The sequence below is a fragment of the Bufo gargarizans genome, chromosome 4, assembly GCF_014858855.1.
Source record: "Bufo gargarizans isolate SCDJY-AF-19 chromosome 4, ASM1485885v1, whole genome shotgun sequence".
NCBI lineage: Eukaryota > Metazoa > Chordata > Amphibia > Anura > Bufonidae > Bufo > Bufo gargarizans.
The window spans coordinates 28,804,679-28,830,951 of NC_058083.1; the positions used below are offsets into that span (position 1 = coordinate 28,804,679).

Consider the following 26,273-nt stretch of genomic DNA (forward strand, 5'->3'; position numbering starts at 1 on the left):
TAGGGCACCTAGCTACAATCGATTAAATCCCAGTTGTCAAACTTCAGGGAACTGAGAGCAGTCTGGGAGGCATTGAAAGCAGCAGAGAGAATACTACGTCTTCACCATATAAGAGTGCTATCAGACAACACTACTACCATCGGTTACCTCTCCCATCAGGAGGAATGTGGTCAGCAACTTTTCAAATGCTGACAATGAAATTTTTTTAATGGGCAGAGCAGAAAGTGGCCTCCATCTCTGCAATTCATCTGAATGAACGCTGAATCTGGAAGCGGATTTCTTCAGCCGCCACAGGATCAATCATACGGAATGGTCCCTAAGCTCAGAGACATTCAGGTTGGTGGTAGGAAAGTGAGGGATGCCCGATGTGGATCTATTCGCCACCAGGGTAAACTCAAAGGTGGAGACATTTTGTTCCTTAAACCCCAGGGACAGACCTCACGCCTTGGATGCCTTCGCCATCCGTTGGAATTGGAAGCTATGCTATGCCTTCCCTCCTCTTGCTTTAATTCTGAAGGTAATCCAGAAAATTCGCCAGGACAAGGCCACTGTAACCATGATCGCTCCCCTATGGCCGAAGAGGAGCTGGTTTGCATCTCTCCAGAGATACTCCCTCCAGGATCCATGGCCCCTTCCTATACGGAGGAATCTACTCCATCAGGGTCCGGTTCTACACCCAAACCCACAGCTTCTGAAACTAGCAGCATGGATACTGAGACCCAGACTCTAAAATGACAGGGCTTATCAGATAAGGTTCTAACTACCTTGGAAGCCTCCAGGTACCTTCAAAGAATCCTGGATTTCCTGCAACAGGGTCTCAACCTAGGGCTTAGACCCTCTACCCTGAAGGTCCAAATCTCAGCCCTAAGTTGTTTTTTTGACCAGGATATAGCTAGTCATCGTTGGGTCAGAAGGTTCATTAGAGCAGCTACCAGACTTTGTCCAACAATCACCTCCCTTGTCCCCTCCTGGGATTTAAATACGGTCCTTACGGGTCTCACGCTACCACCATTTGAACCCCTTGCTGATTGTCCAATAAAATTATTGTCCCTGAAAACCGCCTTCCTAATTGCAATAACCTCAGCCCGCAGATTAGGCGAGTTACAGGCTCTATCTGTTAGGGAACCCTACCTTTGTGTCCTGGATGATAGGATCATTCTCCGACTCAACCCAGGCTTTCTCCCTAAAGTTGTATCCAGCTTTCATCAGAGCCAGGAGATTACCCTGCCTTCCTTTTGTCAACACCCTTCTAATGACAGAGAATCTTCCTTCCACTCTTTGGACGTTAGACGGGCAGTTCTAGACTATATTTCTGCTACCAAAAAGTTCAGAAAATCTTACAACTTACTAGTACTCTTACTAGTACAAAGGCCAGAAAGCCTTCCGGTTTTCTATAGCGAGATGGATTAAGGAAACCATCTGCCTCTGTTACCAAATTCAAAATCTTCCATGTCCAGTCAACATTAGGGCCCATTCCAATAGGGCCATGTCTTCCTCTCAGGCAGAGCGAGCTGGCGCCTCCCTGGAAGAAATATGTCGAGCTGCCACTTGGTCCAGCCTCCATACATTTATAAAACACTACCGCCTGGATCTTTCCAGATCCTCTGATCCTCTGATCTGTTCTTGGGTCGGAAAGTCCTCCAGACCGTAGCCCCCCTTAACTCATATATTTTGGATATCTCCTTGTATGCCGTCGTGATGATGCTATCGAAAAAACTGAATTAGTCTTACCGGTAATTCAGTTTCCATGAGATCATCACAACGGCACGTTATTCCCTCCCTACATATATTTCTAAATTTGTTAACTTTTGGAGCATTGTTTGTTATTTTTTCACCACCGGGTTACTCTGTGTGATTTTGGAAACACTGGTGTTGGTGGTGGGAGGAGGGTATGTAACCTTTCTCTGTTCCTGCCCCTACAGAGATCAGGGGTCAATCTCCTTGTATGCCGTCATGATGATCTCATGGAAACTGAATTACCGGTAAAACTAATTCAGTTTTTTTTGCAGGATGATCTGTAGTTTTTATTGATACCATTTTGGAATGTGTGTGTCTTTTTGATCATATTTTATTCTATTTTCTGGGGTAAGAGAAGTAATACTGATACTTTTTTCCGTTACGCCATTCACCATATTGGAACAATATTTTTTATATTTTAATAGTATGGGTGTTTTCAGACACGGCGATGCTGATGATTTTTATATTTTTTATTATTTATGTATTGTTTTATTCTAAGGAAAGGGGGGTCAGTTACATTTTAATATATTTTTTATTATTTTTGTAGCCCCCGCTAGGAGGCTACAATGTCCACTACTTTACTATACTCTCATAAGGAGTATAAAAATGTTGTAATCTCCTATGCTGGGCAACATAGGAACTGCAGCTGCTGGCGAGCATAGGAACTGCAGCTCTAATATGCTGGGTCTCTTCAAAGAGACCCAATCTATTAGAAATAATTACTAGCATCCCCGATCGCTGTACAGGGATGCCAGACTTAACCCAGAAGCACATGCTTCCGGGTTTTTTATCCTTTAGATTCGTGATCACACTTGAACATGGCATATAAAAGCTGTAATGACCACAATCGGCATTATTGCCAGTCTCAGACATCAGCCGCTGGCTTACTATTTTAAATAGCAGAGACCCGTCAGCTATGGCGACCGCTGCACACGCGAGTGGGACCCATGTTTAAAGACCCAGTGCATGGTAGCGAGAGGGTTAAATGGTGCCATTACAAAGTGCACATTTTTTCTGCCAAAAGAAAAATCCCTACGATGGCTATGTGAACAGAAAAATATGGCACCAGTAAGGCAGGGAGTAAAAATGGAAGCGCAAAAACAGATAATGGCCTGGTCCTGATAGGGATATATATACTGTATCCACATGTAAATATAAAATAAATTCCATTGCTCGTAAATCTAGGTGTGAGTGGCATTTTTACAGTATCCCTGCCACTTTCCTCAAAAGGCAGTAGAAGGTACTTACCAGCAGGACCAATTAATTTACCTTCATTTATGCCAGTTTTCAAGGGCTGCCGGAGTATGCTCCTAATTTATGATACACCTCTTTTTAATTTGAGTGCATCCTCCAGCAGTGCAGGGGATATCATAGACCAGTGTAAAACGCAGACCTATGATAAATTCTTCCTTTGCCCCCCCTTTTTTTTTATCTCTGTTTAACCATAGTGAGCCTCCAGTTCAAGAAAAAAAACACATCAAGTGGGAAATCAACAGAACACTTGATGACCTGGAGACCTTCTGTTCATTCTTTCAGCTGCAGATCCTGAACTCCTCTTATGTCTCATTAGGGTGGGGATGCCCAATCCGAGGGCAGCAGAAAGTGTCTGAGACGACCAAATGTACAATCTGCACTAGGTAGTCTGAGAAGTGGTGCAACCATCTTGAGTGGCAGAAATGTTGCACAGGAATTGGGGGATCTGCAGCTGAAAAGATGAGACAGAGGGCACCGGGTAAGTATTCTGTTTTCCTGGTAAGAATGTGAATATGTCATTTGAAGACTCAATAAAATGATACTTGAAAGAAAAAATTTGCTTTCAAGTATTGAACAACATATTGAAACTTCAACATGGTTTCTGACACAGTAAAGTGTAAGACATTTATTAAACGAAACTTGTTTTATATGTAAATTAAATGGTTGGCTTTAAGACTAGGGAAATATCTTAACTATTGGAAAGTCCATTGAGTTCTTGAATTTAGGAACCGTTGGTTCCAGTGTGGTATTTTGAGTGATAAAAAACTTTCTGTTCTTAATTTATGACTAAACGGTAATTTCAACTTTCAATTTGATATGATAGAGAAAAGCTAGAACAAGGACTCTGGTCACAGAAGATAAAGGCAAGGAAGGAAGACTGGCTAATTCTATAGGCTAAAACTAAACATATTTGATCATAATGCTCTTTTATTGTTGTATAAAAATTAGATTGGACTTTATGTTCATTTCTGGTCTCATTAAAATAATGTAACATTTGGGAATGAAGATACAGCCCAGAAGTCCAGCACTGGAAGATGAGATAGAGAAGATCTCCACAGCAACCATGTATTTCCCCTTGGTGCTGAGGTAGGCCGGGATGAAGGAGATCCACACACTGCAGAAGACCAGCATGCTGAAGGTGATGTACTGAGCCTCATTGAAGATGTCTGGAAGTTTCCTGGCCAAGAAGGCTACAATAAAGCTCAACATGGACAGGAATCCAATGTAGCCCATCGACAAGTAGAAAGCATTGGCAGATCCCTCATTACATTGTAAGATTATCTTTCCAACCTCTATCTCAGTGTTATAATCTGGGAATGGTGGAGAAAAACACAACCAGAGGACACAGATCACAACCTCTCCTATTGTACCAGTAATAAGTAATAATGTGGACAGATGTCTCCCCAGCCACTGCCTCAGTGTCCTGCCTGGTTGGATGGCACGAAAAGCCAGGACTACAGTGACTGTTTTAGCTAAAATGGAAGAAACTGCAAGACTAAAAATAATCCCAAAAGTAACCTGTCGGAGTAGACATGACATCCTTGTGGGACGTCCAATGAATAAGAAAGGACATAGAAATGAGAAGAGCAGAGAGAGGAGCAGTATGTAGCTCAGGTTCTTGTTATTAGCTTTCACAATTGACGTGTTCTTGTGCTTTATAAATATCCCCAACACAACGACCGTCAGAGAACAGAAGAAGAGATTGATAATAATGAGAGATAATCCCAAGGTATCTTCATATGACAGGAAGTCAAGTGGTCGTGGGATACAGGCGTCTCTTCTCTCATTAGACCACTGGTCTTCAGGACACTCCGAGCATCTCTCCATATCTGAATAAAAGAAAATAAGATATTGGAAATGTGTGTAATTCATCAACTACAAAATAAAAGTTAAAAGGAAAATCTGAGTTATTTTTTTATTAGGTATTAGGAAAGATATTATAATAATAAAAATGCTTTTACTCTTTATCCTGAACCCCTCTATTCAAGTGGTTGACAGAGAGAGGACCTTTCCTCTGTCTAATCCTCAGTAGGGATGAGCGAACCCGTCCGGGTTCGGGTTCGGTGTTCGTCGCTTTTTTGGCGCTTTTTGAAAGGCTGCAAAGCAGCCAATCAACAAGCGTCATACTACTTGCCCCAAGAGGCCGTCACAGCCATGACTACTATTGGCATGGCTGTGATTGGCCAGAGCACCATGTGACCCAGCCTCTATTTAAGCTGGAGTCACATAGCGCCGCCCGTCACTCTGCTCTGATTAGCGTAGGGAGAGGTTGCAGCTGCGACAGTAGGGCGAGATTAGGCAGTGATTAACTCCTCCAAAAGACTTCATTCAGAGATTGATCTGCAGCTGTGGATGATTGAACTGCTGCTATTGAATTGCTCACTGTTTTTAGGCTGCCCAGAGCGTTTTTTAGTCACTTTTTTCTGGGGTGATCGGCGGCCATTTTGTGTCTTGTGGTGCGCCAGCACAAGCTGCCACCAAGTGCATTTAACCCTCAATGGTGTGGTTGTTTTTTGGCTAAATCCTACATCAGGGTGAAGCTGTCACACCAAGTGCATTTAACCAGCAATAGTCTGTTTATTTTTTGGCCATATACTACATCAGGGGAAAGCTGTCACCAAGTGCATTTAACCCTCAATGGTGTGGTTGTTTTTTGGCTTAATCCTACATCAGGGTGAAGCTGTCACACCAAGTGCATTTAACCAGCAATAGTCTGTTTATTTTTTGGCCATATACTACATAAGGGGCAAGCTGTCACCAAGTGCATTTAACCCTCAATGGTGTGGTTGTTTTTTGGCTAAATCCTACATCAGGGTGAAGCTGTCACACCAAGTGCATTTAACCAGCAATAGTCTGTTTATTTTTTGGCCATATACTACATCAGGGGCAAGCTGCGCCAGTCACCAAGTGCATTTAACCCTCAGTAGTGTGGTTGGTCAAGCTGTCACACCAAGTGCATTTAACCATCAATAGTGTGGTTATTTTTTGGCCATATCCCAGTCTAATTCTGTCAGTAAACGTATACCTGTCACCCAGCGCCTAAATACTAGGCCTCAAGTTTATATCCAGCTAAGTCTGTCGTTACTGGTGTGGCTGGTCAAGTTATTTAGTGTCCGTCAAAGCACAGTTTTTGTTCCGGGTTGAAATACAATTCCCAATTTAGCAATTTCCTAATTTAGTGGTTTCTGCTGTATCAGGCCTACTTTAAATGTATCCCTAAAAGGGTATATCAGATTCAAGGTGCACATAGGGTCATTCTGAATAACTTCACACACACGCTACTGTGCATTTCCAAGTCTAATTCTGTCAGTAAACCTATACCTGTCACCCAGCGCCTAAATACTAGGCCTCAAATTTATATCCAGCTAAATCTGTCGTTACTGCTGTACTGTTGTGGCTGGGCAAGTTATTTAGTGTCCGTCAAAGCACAGTTTTTGTTCTGGGTTGAAATACAATTCCCAATTTAGCAATTTCCTAATTTAGTGGTTTCTGCTGTATCAGGCCTACTTTAAATTTATCCCTAAAAGGGTATATCAGATTCAAGGTGCACATAGGGTCATTCTGAATAACTTCACACACACGCTACTGTGCATTTCCAAGTCAAATTCTGTCAGTAAACCTATACCTGTCACCCAGCGCCTAAATAATAGGCCTCAAGTTTATAGTCAGCTAAATCTGTGGTTACTGCTGTGCCTGTATTAGTGTAATACGGTACCTAAATAGATAGCCAGATAGTGTTAGTTGTCTTTAAAAAAAGGCCTGAATTTGAATTCAATACATTGGGTCAAATAATATTTTTGTTGTTGTGGTGAACGATAACAATGAGGAAAACATCTAGTAAAGGACGCGGACGCGGACATGGTCGTGGTGGTGTTAGTGGACCCTCTGGTGCTGGGAGAGGACGTGGCCGTTCTGCCACAGCCACACGTCCTAGTGTACCAACTACCTGAGGTCCCAGTAGCCGCCATAATTTACAGCGATATTTGGTGGGGCCCAATGCCGTTCTAAGGATGGTAAGGCCTGAGCAGGTACAGGCATTAGTCAATTGGGTGGCCGACAGTGTATCCAGCACGTTCACATTATCTCCCACCCAGTCTTCTGCAGAAAGCGCACAGATGGCGCCTGAAAACCAAGCCCATCAGTCTGTCACATCACCCCCATGCATATCAGGGAAACTGTCTGAGCCGCAAGTTATGCAGCAGTCTCTTATGCTGTTTGAAGACTCCGCTGGCAGGGTTTCCCAAGGGCATCCACCCAGCCCTTCCCCAGCGGTGGAAGACATAGAATGCACTGACGCACAACCACTTATGTTTCCTGATGATGAGGACATGGGAATACCACCTCAGCATGTCTCTGATGATGACGAAACACAGGTGCCAACTGCTGCGTCTTTCTGCAGTGTGCAGACTGAACAGGAGGTCAGGGATCAAGACTGGGTGGAAGACGATGCAGGGGACGATGAGGTCCTAGACCCCACATGGAATGAAGGTCGTGCCACTGACTTTCACAGTTCGGAGGAAGAGGCAGTGGTGAGACCGAATCAACAGCGTAGCAAAAGAGGGAGCTGTGGGCAAAAGCAGAACACCCGCCGCCAAGAGACTCCGCCTGCTACTGACCGCCGCCATCTGGGACCGAGCACCCCAAAGGCAGCTTCAAGGAGTTCCCTGGCATGGCACTTCTTCAAACAATGTGCTGACGACAAGACCCGAGTGGTTTGCACGCTATGCCATCAGAGCCTGAAGCGAGGCATTAACGTTCTGAACCTTAGCACAACCTGCATGACCAGGCACCTGCATGCAAAGCATGAACTGCAGTGGAGTAAACACCTTAAAACCAAGGAAGTCACTCAGGCTCCCCCTGCTACCTCTTCTGCTGCTGCCGCCTCGGCCTCTTCTGCTGCTGCCGCCTCGGCCTCTTCTGCTGCTGCCGCCTCGGCCTCTTCTGCTGCTGCCGCCTCGGCCTATTCCTCCGCCTCTGGAGGAACGTTGGCACCTGCCGCCCAGCAAACAGGGGATGTACCACCAACACCACCACTACCTCCGTCACCAAGCATCTCAACCATGTCACATGGCAGCGTTCAGCTCTCCATCTCACAAACATTTGAGAGAAAGCGTAAATTCCCACCTAGCCACCCTGGATCCCTGGCCCTGAATGCCTGCATTTCTAAACTACTGGCCTATGAAATGCTGTCATTTAGGCTGGTGGACACAGACAGCTTCAAACAGCTCATGTCGCTTGCTGTCCCACAGTATGTTGTTCCCAGCCGGCACTACTTCTCCAAGAGAGCCGTGCCTTCCCTGCACAACCAAGTATCCGATAAAATCAAGTGTGCACTGCGCAACGCGATCTGTGGCAAGGTCCACCTAACCACAGATACGTGGACCAGTAAGCACGGCCAGGGACGCTATATCTCCCTAACTGCACACTGGGTAAATGTAGTGGCAGCTGGGCCCCAGGCGGAGAGCTGTTTGGCGCACGTCCTTCCGCCGCCAAGGATCGCAGGGCAACATTCTTTGCCTCCTGTTGCCACCTCCTCCTACTCGGCTTCCTCCTCCTCTTCTTCCACCTGCTCATCCAGTCAGCCACACACCTTCACCACCAACTTCAGCACAGCCCGGGGTAAACGTCAGCAGGCCATTCTGAAACTCATATGTTTGGAAGACAGGCCCCACACCGCACAGGAGTTATGGCGGGGTATAGAACAACAGACCGACGAGTGGTTGCTGCCGGTGAGCCTCAAGCCCGGCCTGGTGGTGTGCGATAATGGGCGAAATCTCGTTGCAGCTCTGGGACTAGCCGGTTTGACGCACATCCCTTGCTTGGCGCATGTGCTGAATTTTGTGGTGCAGAAGTTCATTCACAACTACCCCGACATGTCAGAGCTGCTGCATAAAGTGCGGGCCGTCTGTTCGCGCTTCCGGCGTTCACATCCTGCTGCTGCTCGCCTGTCTGCGCTACAGCGCAACTTCGGCCTTCCCGCTCACCGCCTCATATGCGACGTGCCCACCAGGTAGAACTCCACCTTGCACATGCTGGACAGACTGTGCGAGCAGCAGCAGGCCATAGTGGAGTTTCAGCTGCAGCACGCACGGGTCAGTCGCACTACGGAACAGCACCACTTCACCACCAATGACTGGGCCTCCATGCGAGACCTGTGTGCCCTCTTGCGCTGTTTCGAGTACTCCACCAACATGGCCAGTGGCGATGACGCCGTTATCAGCATTACAATACCACTTCTATGTCTCCTTGAGAAAACACTTAGGGCGATGATGGCAGAGGAGGTGGCCCAGGAGGAGGAGGAGGAAGAGGAAGAGGGGTTATTTTTAGCACTTTCAGGCCAGTCTCTTCGAAGTGACTCAGAGGGAGGTTTTTTGCAACAGCAGAGGCCAGGTACAAATGTGGCCAGCCAGGGCCCACTACTGGAGGACGAGGAGGACGAGGATGAGGAGGAGGTGGAGGAGGATGAATCATTGTCACAGCGGGGTGGCACCCAACGCAGCTCGGGCCCATCACTGGTGCGTGGCTGGGGAGAAAGGCAGGACGATGACGATACGCCTCCCACAGAGGACAGCTTGTCCTTACCTCTGGGCAGCCTGGCACACATGAGCGACTACATGCTGCAGTGCCTGCGCAACGACAGCAGAGTTGCCCACATTTTAACGTGTGCGGACTACTGGGTTGCCACCGTGCTGGATCCACGCTACAAAGACAATGTGCCCACCTTACTTCCTGCACTGGAGCGTGATAGGAAGATGCGCGAGTACAAGCGCACGTTGGTAGACGCGCTACTGAGAGCATTCCCAAATTTCACAGGGGAACAAGTGGAAGCCCAAGGCCAAGGCAGAGGAGGAGCAAGAGGTCGCCAAGGCAGCTGTGTCACGGCCAGCTCCTCTGAGGGCAGGGTTAGCATGGCAGAGATGTGGAAAAGTTTTGTCAACACGCCACAGCTAACTGCACCACCACCTGATACGCAACGTGTTAGCAGGAGGCAACATTTCACTAACATGGTGGAACAGTACGTGTGCACACCCCTCCACGTACTGACTGATGGTTCGGCCCCATTCAACTTCTGGGTCTCTAAATTGTCCACGTGGCCAGAGCCAGCCTTTCATGCCTTGGAGGTGCTGGCCTGCCCGGCGGCCAGCGTTTTGTCTGAACGTGTATTCAGCACGGCAGGGGGCGTCATTACAGACAAACGCAGCCGCCTGTCTACAGCCAATGTGGACAAGCTGACGTTCATAAAAATGAACCAGGCATGGATCCCACAGGACCTGTCCATCCCTTGTGCAGATTAGACATTAACTACCTCCCCTTAAACATATATTATTGTACTCCAGGGCACTTCCTCATTCAATCCTATTTTTATTTTCATTTTACCATTATATTGCGAGGCTACCCAAAGTTGAATGAACCTCTCCTCTGTCTGGGTGTCGGGGCCTAAATATATGCCAATGGACTGTTCCAATGTTGGGTGACGTGAAGCCTGATTCTCTGCTATGACATGCAGACTGATTCTCTGCTGACATGAAGCCAGATTCTCTGTTATGGGACCTCTCTCCTCTGCCTGGGTGCCTGGGCCTAAATATATGACAATGGACTGTTACAGTGGTGGCTGACGTGAAGCCTGATTCTCTGCTATGACATGCAGACTGATTCTCTGCTGACATGAAGCCAGATTCTCTGTTACGGGACCTCTCTCCTCTGCCTGGGTGCCTGGGCCTAAATATATGACAATGGACTGTTACAGTGGTGGCTGACGTGAAGCCTGATTCTCTGCTATGACATGCAGACTGATTCTCTGCTGACATGAAGCCAGATTCTCTGTTATGGGACCTCTCTCCTCTGCCTGGGTGCCTGGGCCTAAATATATGACAATGGACTGTTACAGTGGTGGCTGACGTGAAGCCTGATTCTCTGCTATGACATGCAAACTGATTCTCTGCTGATATGAAGCCAGATTCTCTGTTACGGGACCTCTCTCCTCTGCCTGGGTGCCTGGGCCTAAATATATGCCAATGGACTGTTACAGTGGTGGCTGACGTGAAGCCTGATTCTCTGCTATGACATGCAGACTGATTCTCTGCTGACATGAAGCCAGATTCTCTGTTATGGGACCTCTCTCCTCTGCCTGGGTGCCTGGGCCTAAATATATGACAATGGACTGTTACAGTGGTGGCTGACGTGAAGCCTGATTCTCTGCTATGACATGCAGACTGATTCTCTGCTGACACGAAGCCAGATTCTCTGTTAAGGGACCTCTCTCCTCTGCCTGGGTGCCTGGGACTAAATATCTGACAATGGACTGTTACAGTGGTGGGTGACGTGAAGCCAGATTCTCTGCTATGGGACCTCTCTCCAATTGATATTGGTAAATTTATATTTATTTTATTTTTATTTTTATTCATTTCCCTATCCACATTTGTTTGCAGGGGATTTACCTACATGTTGCTGCCTTTTGCAGCCCTCTAGCTCTTTCCTGGACTGTTTTACAGCCTTTTTAGTGCCGAAAAGTTCGGGTCCCCATTGACTTCAATGGGGTTCGGGTTCGGGACAAAGTTCGGGTCGGGTTCAGATCCCGAACCCGAACATTTCCGGGAAGTTCGGCAGAACTTCTCGAACCCGAACATCCAGGTGTTCGCTCAACTCTAGTTGTGATGGCAAAGGCAAAAAAAAACTCTCCCTTTTTGAACGTGATCGGGTTGTTGAACTGCATAAGCAGGGTCTCTCACAGGGCACCATCGCTGCTGAGGTGGGACTCAGTAAGACAGTCATTTGGAATTTCTTAAATGATCCTGAGGGTTAGGGAACAAAAAAGTCAAGTGGAGGACCCAAAAAAATTTCACCAGCACTGAGCCGGAGGATCCAATTGGCTGTCCTTCAAGGCACTGGATGATCCTCATCCCAAATTAAGGCCCTTACTGGTGCTGACTGCAGCCAAAATTCCTGGATGACTCCTTCAAAAATATTATAATCATCCATTTCCATTTTCTGGGGGTCTGGTGCAGTGCTTCTGCAATTGCTTGTTTACAAACATTATGTGCACCACTGCAGCCAATCACTGCCCTGCACCGGGCCATCAAACGGCAATGGAGAAAGGGATAAGTTTATGATGGTTTTTATTTCACGCAATTGTCCGAAGTTTTTAATTCTGATTTAGATCCTTTTTAAATGACAAATTTATTGTGAATCGCCTCCTTGAACGCCACAGAACTGCTCGTTTGGACTTTGCAAGAGAGCACCAAACATGGGACATTTAAAGGTGGAAGAAAGTTTTATTCTCTGATGAGAAAAAATTTAACCTTGATGGTCCTGATGGTTTCCAACGTTACTGGCATGACAAACAGATCCCACCTGAGATGTTTTCTACGCGCCACAGTGGAAGGGGCGCCATAATGGTCTGGGGTGCTTTTTCCTTCAGTGGAACAATGGAGCTTCAGGAAGTGCAGGGGCGTCAAACGGACGCTGGCTATGTCCAGATGTTGCAGAGAGCATTCCTCATGACTGAGGGCCCTCGTCTGTGTGGTAACGACTGGGTTTTTCAACAGGACAACGCTACAGTACACAATGCCCGCAGAACAAGGGACTTCTTCCAGGAGAATAACATCACTCTTTTGGCCCATCCTGCGTGTTCCCCTGATCTAAATCCAATTGAGAACCTTTGGGGATGGATGGCAAGGGAAGTTTACAAAAATGGACAACAGTTCCAGACATTAGATGGCCTTCTTGCGGCCGCCTTCACCACTTGGAGAAATGTTCCCACTCACCTCATGGAAACGCTTGCATCAAGCATGCCGAAACGAATTTTTGAAGTGATAAACAATAACGGCGGAGCTACTCATTACCGAGTTCATGTTTGGAAGTTGGATTTCTGTTTATTTTTTTATTTTTTTGATCAGGACTGTATTTTACTACCAAAACAGACTCCCTATGAATGTTACTGCAAGGCAGAGTGTTCTACACCACTACAAAGGCTCCCTGCAGCCAGGAAATAGCCATTTTATTCAAAATTTGCAGCAAATATATTTGGATCAATCAAAATTTTTCCCCAAAAATTTAGCGGACTGGCGAATTGAATTTTTTAATAATTTGATCATCTCCAATTGAGATTGTACTTTCCAGTGGTGACAGGCTACTGGTTCACGGTATTTGAGAGTTAGAGACTGTGATTTGAGTACGATTGAGTCACTGACTGATTAAACACAGTCTATACCTTTATTTGCATTACTCTAGACCAGCCCACAAATGGACATCAGACAATCGACTTCCTAGACCAGGGATAAGCAACCTTTAATACTCCAGCTGCTATGAAACTACAACTCCCAGCTTGCAAACTTACTCGACTGTTCTTGTCATTCCTACAGAAGTGAAAGGAGAGTTCTGGGAGTTGTAGTTTCAGAACAGATGAAGTACCAAAGGTTGCTGTTCCCTTTCCTAGACCATCATGAGATATTACCCTCCACATAAACTTTGACCACCAAGAAGGCAGATAAACCCCTTCACTCGCCTAGACCACCAGAGTTATTACTATACATTTATCCACATTCTACAAACATTCTACAAATAATCAGAAGACAACATGCGATAATAAATAGAGATGAGCGAATCGAAGCTGACAAAGTGGAATTCGTTCCGAAATTCAGGAAAAATTTATCTCGCAACGAATGCGAATTTCCTCGTGCTTCGTGGTAAAGAATCGCATTTTTTCAAAAAAATGTCTGCTGCACGTGTGAGGACATGGGGCAAGGAATTCTGCAAAGGAGGGATCAGTCAGTATGCCATGCATGCAGCCAATCAGCAGCCAGCCAGCCCTGTGGTGTCACAGCCCTATAAATAGCGGCAGCCATCTTAGATTCTGCTATTCACCAGTGTTCTTAGTGCAGGAAGAGACGTCTGCAGGCGCTTGGGACAGTGATAGAAAAAATGTCATTGTGCTAAAAGAAAACGATTTAAAAGTTCAGGGAAAGATTATTCAAGGTACAGTCATGTGAAAAAATTAGGACACCCTTTGAAAGCATGTGGTTTTTTGTAACATTTTTAATAAAAGGTTATTTCATCTCCGTTTCAACAATACAGAGAGATTAAAGTAATCCAACTAAACAAAGAAAACTGAAGAAAAGTCTTTTCAAGATCTTCTGTAAATGTCATTCTACAAAAATGCCTATTCTAACTGAGGAAAAAGATAGGACACCCTCACATGTATTCCCTCTTAAATTGCCTCAGATCTCACACAGGTATATCACACCAGGTGCACATAATTAGTAGATCGTTACTCTGCATGTTGAATGAGGCTTGCCCTATTTAAACCTCAGACATTTAGTTTGGTGTGCTCCTGACTGTTGAAGTGAGAGTGAGCACCATGGTGAGAGCAAAAGAGCTGTCAGAGGACTTCAGAAAAAAGATTGTAGCAGCCTATGAGTCTGGGAAGGGATTTAAAAAGATCTCAAAAGATTTTGAAATCAGCCATTCCACTGTCCGGAAGATAGTCTACAAGTGGAGGGCTTTCAAAACAACTGCCAACATGCCCAGGACTGGTCGCCCCAGCAAGTTCACCCCAAGAGCAGACCGCAAGATGCTAAAAGAGGTCTCCAAAAACCCTAAAGTGTCATCTCGAGAACTACAGCAGGCTCTGGCTACTGTTGATGTAGAAGTACATGCCTCTACAATCAGAAAGAGACTGTACAAGTTTAACTTGCATGGGAGGTGTGCAAGGAGGAAACCTTTGCTTTCCAAGAGAAACATCGAGGCCAGACTGACATTTGCCAGAGATAAAGTTGACAAAGACCAGGACTTCTGGAATAATGTTCTTTGGACAGATGAGTCCAAAATTGAATTATTTGGACACAACAGCAGAGGACATGTTTGGCGTAAACCAAACACAGCATTCCAAGAAAAGAACCTCATACCAACTGTGAAGCATGGAGGTGGAAGTGTCATGGTTTGGGGCTGCTTTGCTGCAGCAGGACCTGGTCAGCTCACCATCATAGAATCCACGATGAATTCTACTGTGTATCAGAAGGTGCTTGAAGAACATGTGAGACCATCAGTTAGAAAATTAAAGCTGAAGCGGAACTGGACCATGCAACATGACAATGACCCAAAACATACTAGTAAATCAACCAAAGATTGGCTGAAAAAGAAGAAATGGAGAGTCCTGGAATGGCCAAGTCAAAGTCCAGATTTGAATCCCATTGAGATGCTGTGGGGTGACTTGAAAAGGGCTGTACGTGCAAGAAACCCCTCAAACATCTCACAGCTGAAAAAGTTCTGCATTGAGGAGTGGGGTAAAATTTCCTCAGACCGATGTCGAAGACTGGTAGATGGCTACAAGAACCGTCTCACTGCAGTTATTTCAGCCAAAGGAGGTAACACTCGCTATTAGGGGCAAGGGTGTCCTATCTTTTTCCTCAGTTAGAATAGGCATTTTTGTAGAATGACATTTACAGAAGATCTTGAAAAGACTTTTCTTCAGTTTTCTTTGTTTAGTCGGATTACTTTAATCTCTCTGTATTGTTGAAACGGAGATGAAATAACCTTTTAATAAAATTTTACAAAAAACCACATGCTTTCAAAGGGTGTCCTAATTTTTTCACATGACTGTATAAGGAAAGGATAGGGAGGAATCATTCCACAGCATTTATGTAGAACAGGGATCAGTAGGGGAGGTTACAGCCTGGGAAATAGGAACAATCCTATTACACCTTGCTGCACTGAATGGGGATCCAAATTGCCATAATACAGCTCTGTAATTCCAGCAAACTGTTCTTGTTATTGGGGTGCAAGTGCTTTTTGATACAGGCATTAACAGGGTTTATTACAAGGAAATATTTCTATATCTTATTTACCCTTGTGCGGTGCAGTTATATGTTCGAAAGCATTTTTTGGCTTGTATTAGTGGAAAAAAAGGGCTTATTAGCCCTTGTGTGGTGAAGTGAGAAAATTACAGCCAATTTTGTTGTGTATTAGAGACAAAAGTAAAATATATTTGCCGCCTAGCAGTGCAGTTTTCTGTTTTAAAGCCCTTTTTTGCGTGTATTAGTGGAAAAAGAAAAAATATCTTTGCCGCTCAGCCATACAGTGAGATATTTTACATCCCCATTTGCTGTGTATTAATGGCGAAATAAATATATATTTGCCGTCCTGCGTTGCACTTATCTGTTGAATATCCTGTTGTGTTCTGTAAAAGTGTAAAAAAAACTAGGACCTAATTGCCCTTTTGCAGTGCAGTGCTATACTCTACAGCCCTGTTTGCTGTGTATTAGTGGTGAAATAAAAAATATTTGATCTAACATTTGGTTATTTCATCTAACAGTATGTCAGGCAGAGAAGTGCCAGGCGCTGCACAGGGAAGTGGCATAGGCCTAAATGTTTCTGGCGTAGTCAGAGGTTACAGGAGAGTAAGGGGGCGTGGCAGCAGGGGTCATTTTGAGAGGACTGAGTCTCCAGTGTCAGCTAGCCGTCATGTCATGACCAGCAACCCAGCGGTTCTTGAATGGTTGACTCGTTCTTCGACTTCATTGCAAGTGACATCAGACACCCCCAGCCTAGAGTCAGTGGGTTCATCAGACACAACCCTTAGTTGGCATGGCCCAGGAGCAGGCCCTGTGCCCTCACCCGTCCTCAACCTGCTTCTGTCCTTTTCTGCTCCCTCACTGCAAGAAGAATTATATGCTGTAGGCTTGGCTCCACTTCAGTGAGAAAGAGCTAATAGAGGATAGTCAGCAGCTACTGCCCAGCAGAGATCTGAAGGAGACATCCACCGCTTCCTCCACTAGGCAGGCAAGTAGTGATGAGGAGAATGGCGTGGGAGCTGGTATTAAGAGCGGTCAGGCTCCTGACGCAGAGACGGTTGAGGAGGACATCAGTGACATGCAGACAGTACTCAATGATGACAATGTAGTTGATCTCACTTGGGAGCCGGGTGACAAAGGGACTTCATCATCGGGAGAAGAGGGTGGCAGCTTTCCCGTGAGCCAACAGCAGAGTCAGCAAGTCGCTAGTGTGGCCAGGTGTCAGCAGGGTGGCAGCAGTGAGAGGTCAAGACGCGCCCAGGCTAGACTACCCACTTCAAGGGGAGCCTACCTGCCCAGGAAGTAGCGGTGCAGGGGCTCAAGGAGGCAGTGGCAGTAGCAGTCAGTCAGTATGTAGTGTTGGGATAAAATAACCTACTCGGCCGTATGGCAGGTTCTTTCTAAGCCGTCTTAGGAGGTGAACGTGGCCATATGTAGAATCTGTGGGCAAAGGGTGAAGCGTGGCCAGGGTGCAAATGTTAGCACCACGGCCCTGCGTCAACATATACAGTGTCGCCCTAAAGTGGCCTGGGAGAACCATGGCTCCGATGTGGTGGTCCAGCCTGCCGCAGCAACCGCTGCATCACCCAGCGGCACGCACCCGGTTTCAGGCAGTCAAGACTCTACAAACTCAGCCGAAGGGAGCTATCTGTACTTCCCATCATCTGCACTCCTAATGCTCCTGCTTATCTTCCTCCTACTGCAGTACGCAGCCCTGCAGGGTGAGCGAATGTGAGGTCACAGGGGTAGTTACTAAACTGAGGGTGTTCTTGGTACTCACAGTTTTTATCTACCCTGGGCAGGCGTACAGCAGTGATGGAGAGGCTGGCACAGGGGTCCTCTGGGACACTCTCTGTGTATAGGGACCAGGCCGGATGGTAGGTGAGGTGCCCTGGATGTTGCAGGTTTAGTGTGCCCTATGACAAGATCCCTTAAAGGGTTTCTACCACTTAGGTGTCACATATTTGGCTGTCAGACACTAGCGATCCGCTAGTGTCTGCTCTGGCCAACCATCCTAATATAATTGCTTTTGGGGCGGTGGTTTGGCTAAAAAAACTACTTTTATTAATATGCTAATGAGCCTCTAGGTGCTATGGGGGCGTCATTAGCACCTAGAGGCTCCGTCTACCTTCAGAAACTGCCGCCGCCGAGCGCCTCCCTCCAGCCCGCCCATCTCCTCCTGAATGCGATCCTCGTATGTATTCTGCGCATGCGCAGTGAATGTCTGACCGCTTCCTTGCTCAGACATCTCCACTGCGCCTGCGCGATGACGCCATAGTGCTCCGAGGAACAGGCGCAGTGGAGATGTCTGAGCAGGGAAGCTGTCAGACATTTACTGCGCATGCGCAGAATACATACGAGGATCGCATTCAGGAGGAGATGGGCGGGCTGGAGGGACGCGCTGGGGGCGGCAGTTTCTAAAGGTAGACGGAGCCTCTAGGTGCTAGTGACGCCCCCATAGCACCTAGAGGCTCATTAGCATATTAATAAAAGTTGTTTTTTTAGCCAAACCACCGCCCCAAAAGCAATTATATTAGGATGGTTGGCCAGAGCAGACACTAGCGGATCGCTAGTGTCTGACAGCCAAATATGTGACACCTAAGTGGTAGAAACCCTTTAAAGTTTGTGACGCCAGTGCCGGTAATAGTGGCACACCGATTTGTTGTAGGAATAATTGAGGAACACAAGTTGCGGTGAACCATAACTTCCTTTTACTGAACAGTTCAACTATTTACAGGCTTTAGTTAGTTCCACATGTAAAAGGTTGTAACAGGCAGGCTTTATATAAATGGCAGGCAAAGTCCTTTCAAGATACTCAGAGGGAACAACACTTACAGATCAGGCTGTATTCTCCTTAGGTCCTGTCTGTCTTTCTCCAAGGCCCGTATGCCCTATTGCTGGCTTTATCCTTGGGTAGGGAAACCTTCCTCTGGTATATATATCCTTGCTGTAAAATATCTTTCTGCTCTTCAGCTCTCTATTTGGCTGGATGAAACTTGGCTCTGCGCTGTACTTTTAAAGGAACTTCAGGAGGCAACTTCTTCCCCTGGATGCAACTTCTGAGCTTCTTTTACTCAAAAAAACTCAGGCAGGCTAGACTACACTAACTAGCCTCCTGGACTAAACTGCACTCCTCTTTTCCTGACTGGGCCTAACTATATATACTAGAGGGTTCCCTAGCTCCCTCTACTGTCTAGGAGGAGGAACTACACCCCTAATAGGCCTGGTACAGGAGATAACAGGAAAATACACATTAAAAATACCATATAAAATACAATAACCATGTTCCACGGGAGGTGGAGAACAATGTGGCCCAATTGACCCTTGTGTAGTGCCCACATTTACCTAGTGGGACACTACACTACTCCTAGTCACGCATTCCGTCAGCAATCGATCACTGAAGCGATTGCTAAGAGTCAACATTAGGTGTGCACTCATCTAACAGTGCAGAAGCTGAATGTGCTCCTGTCCAAGTTGCTGGTGCTGCAGTTCCTCCCTTTCCAATCGTGGACTATGCACCTTTCAGAGAACTAATGGCTTGCGCCAAGCCGAGGTGGAGAGTACCAAGCTGTCATTTCTTTGCGAACAAGGCAGTACCAGCCCTGCACAAATATGTAGAACAGAAGGTGGGCCAGCATGTCGGTGTCTGGCAAAGTGCATGGCAGCGCCAACGTGTGGAGCTATAACTACGGTCAGGGACAATACATGTCCCTTACGGCCATCTGGGTGAATGTGTTTCCTGCACAGCCACACCAGCAACACCAGCGATGACGCTTCCGCCTCCACATTGCCAAACAGTTGGTCCAGCCACAATGTCCGCCTCTGCCTCCTCATCCTCCATTGTGTCCTCAGCATCTACTGCAGGGACAATGCACAGTGCCCCTCCAGCATAATACATGTGCAGGGCACGGCGGTGTCACACTGTTCTTCACCTCGTTTGCCTGGGTGAACGGAATTACACAATGGAGGAACTGCTCCATGTCCTTCAGGAAGAAATATAGTTCTGGTTTTCTCCGCGACAACTAAAAATCGGAACAACGGGAAGAACATGGTGTCCGTGCTGTGTATAGAAGGGCTGAGGCATGCACCCTGCATGGCATGCGTGTTCAATCTGGCTGTCAATGAATTCCTGAAGTCTTCCACCCATCTGCAAGACATTCTAAAAATGGCCAGGAAACTTTGCATGCACTTCACCCACTCATACACCGTAAAGCACCTTGAGCTGCAGCAGCAGAACTGCATCCCCCAACATAGGCTGATATGCGACGTTTCCACCCATTGGAATTCCACCCTCCATATGTTGGACCGACTGTTCGAACAGAGAAAGGCAATCAACAATTTCCTGATGATCCAAGCGGAGCTACAGAGGAGCTACAGGGGATGAGGAAAATGAGGCAGAGGAGTACTCCACTGTGTAACTTCGATGTCAGCCAGTGGTAGCTCATGCGTGACACCTGCCGTTTGCTCAGGCCCTTTGAGAAAGCCATGTTGTTTGTCAGTCACCAGGACTACAGAATGAACAATGTCATTCCACTGCTTCATGTCCTGGAACAGATGCTGGTAAATCTGTCTGGTCAGGGGACTGATGACCTGGCACTTAGATCTGACAGCCACATGAACCCTGTGGGGGCTGAACTGGAGTAGGAGGAGAAGGAGAAGAAGGACATGCAAAGGAGAACAAGCAATGTGTAGTAAAATGGGTGGTTTTTCTACATAGGTGACGGGAGAGGAGGAGTAGAAGCAGGCAGAGGAGCTACAGGGGGATGAGAAAAATTAGGCAAAGGACCCAGACACACCGTGGCAGTATGCAGTGAAGATGGAGGCAGGGAGTCCCTCGGAGTCACTTGCGCAAATGGCCGGCTGCATACTTACTTGCTTGGGTAGTGACAGACGAATTGTCAGCATTCCGCAGAGAGATGACTGACTTAATAGGATGGAAGAATCTCCTTCCGGCTACAAGACCTACCCCGTTACCCCTTGAATAACCACACCGACCCTTACTTGCTTGGTGAAATGACCATGATGGCCAACTATATTATTTCAAGCATAACAAAACCACATCGTACACCATATAACAATAATAATAATAATAACAATAACAATAATAACAGCAAGCATTTTACACATACATCAACCTTATCACCTACTGCACCGTAACAAGGATCCTGGAGGGCAACCCAAACAAGCCGTATCCTCCTTCACCGCCTCACCTCGCACTTCAAGACTTACCCTTGGCCGCACTCACCGACCCAAGGGCACCAACTCCTTGAAGTATACCAGTATCCCCCCCTGTAGGCCTTGTAGCCCAAACAGGGGCCCCATCCTCGGCATTAACAAACCATCTGAGATGCAGGCTCCAACATGTACTGCACCTCTTAACCATTGAATTGCTCCCCAGGATCCTATTTCCAGCAGCCACCGACGACCACCGGTGACACCTCACCTGTGGGCGTCCCGCCAAACCCTAACGGCCATCTCCAAACCCTCCTGTATACCTAATGCCCACATGTCCATGCCCACATCATTCAGATGCACACCATCATCTCTTAAGAATTGAGGCAATGCCGCCTCCAACTCCCGATGACGCACAACAATACCACCCTGCCTGCGAACAAATGCCCCACCTCCTTATTCAGCTTCGCCCGGGCTTTATTGATCCGCTCCACCTGACCTAGCAAACCGCCAGCAACGCCTCGCAACCACCTCCGACCATACCAGCAACAAATCCGGAAACTCCGACAATAAGCGCAGCACATCCAACTTGATATCCCGTATCACATCCCGGGAACGCCGCACTCCCAAATCGTTGACTCCAACGTGAAGCACCAATATATCCGGCGGCCGATCCAAAGTGGCATTAACGTGAATTTCGGGCAAAACCCGCCCCCAAAGGAGCCCCCTCAAACCAATCCACCGGATAAAGCAATTCCTCCTGTCGGGAAACCCAACTGGACGTCCGTTCCTTCTAACATCTGCGCGTAAGGCCCCCCAGTAGACGTAGGAATGCCCGAAGATCCACGCAAGACAAGGCGCTGCCCCTAAAACAAAATAAAATAATTCTGTCAACACTGCCCAACACACCGCATCCCGTCAACCACGATACAACCCATCAACAATCACAACAAATGAATTAGAATATAAGAGTGAAAACAATCCGACTCCCAACGCCCAATACGTTTTATCACCTCTTCCCCGAGCCCCCACCTGGCCGCCTCAGTCGCAGCCCCTATCCGAAACGAATGAGAAGCATATTCATGAACGGGAAGACCCGCAGCACCCAAACATTTTTTTAAAACAGCAATAAATTGAAAGTGCGATAACCGCGAACCATGTCGGTGAACCAACAACAAACCCCTACCATCAGGACGCACCCCCAAATAGTCCTCCACACAACGCACCGGACAAAGCACCGACCCAACCAAAGGCCTGAGCCACAAAACAGCCCCCTTACCCACCTGATCCGTTTTTGACTTGCGAATCACACACCGCAAGCCGCCATCTCCCAACCAAACATCCTCCCTCAACAAACCACCAGCACGACTGGCGGATACCAACTCCGAAATTCGAAAAGCCCCGAAAAAGGCCAACGAAAACACCGCCCTAAACAAAAGCGCTTCGAATTCAGACACACAAACCAACCCCGCCGTCTCCCACAACACCTGTAACACATCAAAGGAAACCGGACGCCTAGAGTCCTTACGAATCACCCCCCGCCGATAACCTTTAAGACTTTAAGACCTTTTAACCTGCCGAACCACAAAACACTGAGACACATCATCAATTCCCCGCAAGCGCAACCAGAAGGCAACCGCCGCCACCCTCTTAGACGCCACAGAAAACGACAAACCCTCAGCATAACACGAACCTACCCAAAAAAACAATAAAGTCCGAAAGTCAGCCACCGAACTACACCCTCCAACCCGCTCAATCAACTCCTCCCACAACAACCATACCGACGAATAAGCCGACCACGTACCTCTACTGAGCGACCGACCAAGACCACGTTCCAGAGCCACTGGGGACAGGGCAACCCCCGAACTGCGGCACCCGGCGCCAAGCTGCGAAAACGGTCCCACTGAAAACGAGAAAGGGAATCAGCGAGTGAGTTATCTACCCCCGGAACATGTACCGCAACAAAACATGCATTCAATTGCAGCCCCCTCAATACCAAATGCCTGAGTAGATTCACCACCGGCGGAGAATTAGCCGTCTGGCTATTAATCGCCTGCACTACACCCATGTTGTCACAGTAGAAACGCACCCGCTGATTCCTGAGCCAATCCCCCCACAACTCCGTAGCCAAAACAATGGGAAAAAGCTCCAACAATACCAAGATGCTAAGGAAACCAGCCCGTTCCCATTCCACCGGCCAAGCCCCTGTACTCCATTGACCCTGGCAAAAACACCGTAACCACAAGAAGCCGCCGCATCAGAAAACAACTCCAAATCCACGCTACTAATCGCTTCCTCCATCCACATAGACCGCCCATTATACTCCCCCAGAAAATCTCCCACACCGCCAAATCCTCCTTTACCGTAACAGGTAATCGTAAATAATGAAAAGGAGCGACAACCCCTGCCGTAGCTAATGCCAGACGCCGGCAAAAAACACGCCCCATCGGCAAAATAGCGAAAATTCAATTTTCCCAAGACAGACTGAACCCGCTTAAGCTGAACCTTCCTAGCCCTCCTCAGAAAAACCACCTCCTCCAACAAATCGGACACCTTGTTGTCCGGAAGCCGGCATTCCATAGCCATGCTATCGATTTCGATCCCCAAAAATGTCATAACCGTGGAAGGCCCCTCCGTTTTCTCCCCGGCTAGAGGGATGCCAAACCTCGCAGCCACTCGCTCCATCGTATGCAACAACACCGGACACACCCTGGAGTCGGCCGGACCCAAGAACAAAAAATCGTCCAAATAATGCAGCACCGAATTCCATCCAGCCTCCTGTTTTACCACCCACTCCAAAAAAGAACTAAACGCTTCGAACATTGAACAAGAAATCGCGCAGCCCATCGGCAAACAACAATCAACATAAAAACAACCCTCCCATTGAAAACCCAGTAAGTGCAAACTATCCGGGTGAATGGGCAACAACCGAAATGCAGCCTCAATATCCGTCTTAGCAAGCAGGGAACCCTGCCCGAAACGCCTAACCCACCGCACCGCCGCATCAAAGGATGTGTACGACACGGAGCACAAGTCATCCGCTATCCCATCATTCACCGACCCACCTTGCGGATAGGACAAATGATGAATGAGCCTAAACTTATTGGGCTCCTTCTTAGGCACTAAACCCAACGGGGACACCCACAAGTCCGGCAAGGGACGCTCCGTAAAGGGGCCCACCACCCTGCAAGCCGCAACCTCCTTCTCAATCTTGTCCCTCACCACATCCGGATGACGCGACGCAGAGGACAAATTCCGCCCTGACACACACGGCACAACCGAACTACACGGAATCACAAAACCCTCAGTAAACCCTACCAACAAAAACAGCCCAACCTCCCTATTTGGATAACTCTTTAAATAGGGTTCCATCTCTTCCACCCTCACTGGCGTCACCCCTCTTCTGCACAGCCTCGGGTCCCTTACCCCTCCCTCGCTTGAAGCAATGCGACCAACTGTGGGAGCCACCACAACCGGAACACTCGTGCTTATACCGACACTCCGACAAGAACCGACAATGTCCCTCGTTATACTGCCAGCAACAGCCTTTCCTACCTCCTCCCTGCGATTCAGAGGCCGATGGACCCCCTGCTGAACCCCGAAAGGGCTGAGAGCTCCCAATTGGCACCGCCATCAACCGCATCCAGAGACCAATGTCCTTATGGTCCCACCGTATGCTAGGCCTGACCGCCTTCCGCTGCCGGAACTGCTCGTCATACCTAAGCCACGCTACGCCCCCATAGGTCCGATGAGCCTCCCCTATCGCATCCATATAGCAGAACAGTGCAGAGCAATGTTCCGGCGATTTTCTCCCCAACCACACTGGCCAAAATCTCAAAGGCCTGAAGCCAATTCTGAAATGTACGCGGGATCAACCTGTACCGCCGCCTTTCCTCCTCCTCTTTCTTACTTTCATCCGGCTTCCCCCGGTCCAAATTAAATTTTTCCAAAGGAAGCCATGAAAATATCTCAACATATTCATCCCTCCAAATCCTCTCCCTGATTTCCGGCTTCAAATGAGCCCCCAACGGCCCCTCAAAGCAAACATAGATCTCCCCTTTTGCCTGCGTCCGCCAACCGAACGCCATCCCCCACATCACCACGAACCCCTGAATCCTGCACACCACCCGCCACACCATCCCCCACACCAACCGAACCGTGCACCATCCCCTGCTCTAATGACCCCACTGCCTGCGCAGGCGCCCAGACCGCCGCCGGGGACGCAGGAGCCCCCGACCCCAACCGCGACAACAATGACAGCATCCCCGACAGTACCTCCCTAGCCAACACATCAGAACCCCCCACACTATGTGAAACAGCACCCCCAACTGGCATCTGACATGACGTCATCTCACCTGGCCGTCCCCGGACAGATCCTCCAGCAGCCGCAGCTTCACTCACAGACGTCCTCACCGGCGAGCTCCCTCCACATGGCACGGGGTCATCAAGAACCGCGTCGTCCCTTCCGCCTGCCGCGACATCCTCTCCAGACTCCACCTCTCCTTCCTCCAAACGCAATGCCTCCCCCTCATGGTGCCGACGTGAGGGGAGGGTGACAGACCGAACCCCAGCCGGGCCTCATCCTCTGGCCGCATCTCCACAACACCTCCTGCCTCCACTGCCACAGACTCTGCAGCCAGCCGGCCACAAGTCGCCCCACCATGCCGCCGGTCAGGGTGCAGGGCCCCAGCATCCTTTCCGGTGCCTGACCTGCTGCTATGTCGCCGACCCACCGCCAGGGGTCGCGACGTACCCACATCAAAGCCAGCCGATCCGCTCACTGCCCCTTCACACTGCAGCTGCCGGCCCGAATCCCTCCGCCGCAGCGCTGAAGACATCACCTCCGCAGCCGCAGGTAGGCCCAGGCCTCTGGACGACCCGGCCGCAACACTTACCCACCGGTGAGTTCCTCATGGCTCGCCCCCGTCGCGGGCCCTCTCGCGGGGACATCGCCGCCTGCGAACGATCCCCCCCCCTTGCAGCAAGGGAGTCGAGTCCAGGGGAAGCCGGACCCTCTCCCGCAGGCCCGCCACGCGATACAGAATTCCTCCCGCTGCGCCTGAGGGTCCGGCTGGCCACGGACACCTCATACCGCAGCGGAGGGTCCCAGGCGGGGCTTCTAGTGCGTCGGCGGACCCGGGGGGTCGCTTCTGGGCTCAAGCGCTCAGGGGGGACAGATCTCCTGGCCCTGGCAGCGCGAGCTACAGCAACCGGAGGGGCAGGAGGGTGAAGGGCAGCCTGAAGAGACTGCTGCAGGGCGTCCACCCCATGTACCTGCACCGCGGCCCGCACCGACTCCAACAACTCGTCCAAGGAGGCCAT

General features: G+C 48.4%; 1 protein-coding gene across 1 annotated transcript; it reads right to left on the reverse strand.

Moving 5' to 3' along the window:
* Positions 1-3,918: 3,918 nt before the first annotated feature.
* Positions 3,919-26,273, reverse strand: LOC122935143 (vomeronasal type-2 receptor 26-like). The gene is made up of 3 exons (XM_044290909.1): positions 25,847-26,273; positions 22,756-22,854; positions 3,919-4,820 (listed from the first exon to the last, which is right to left on the reverse strand). The coding sequence occupies exons 1-3, from the start codon at positions 26,271-26,273 to the stop codon at positions 3,919-3,921; spliced, it is 1,428 nt and encodes a 475-aa protein (XP_044146844.1).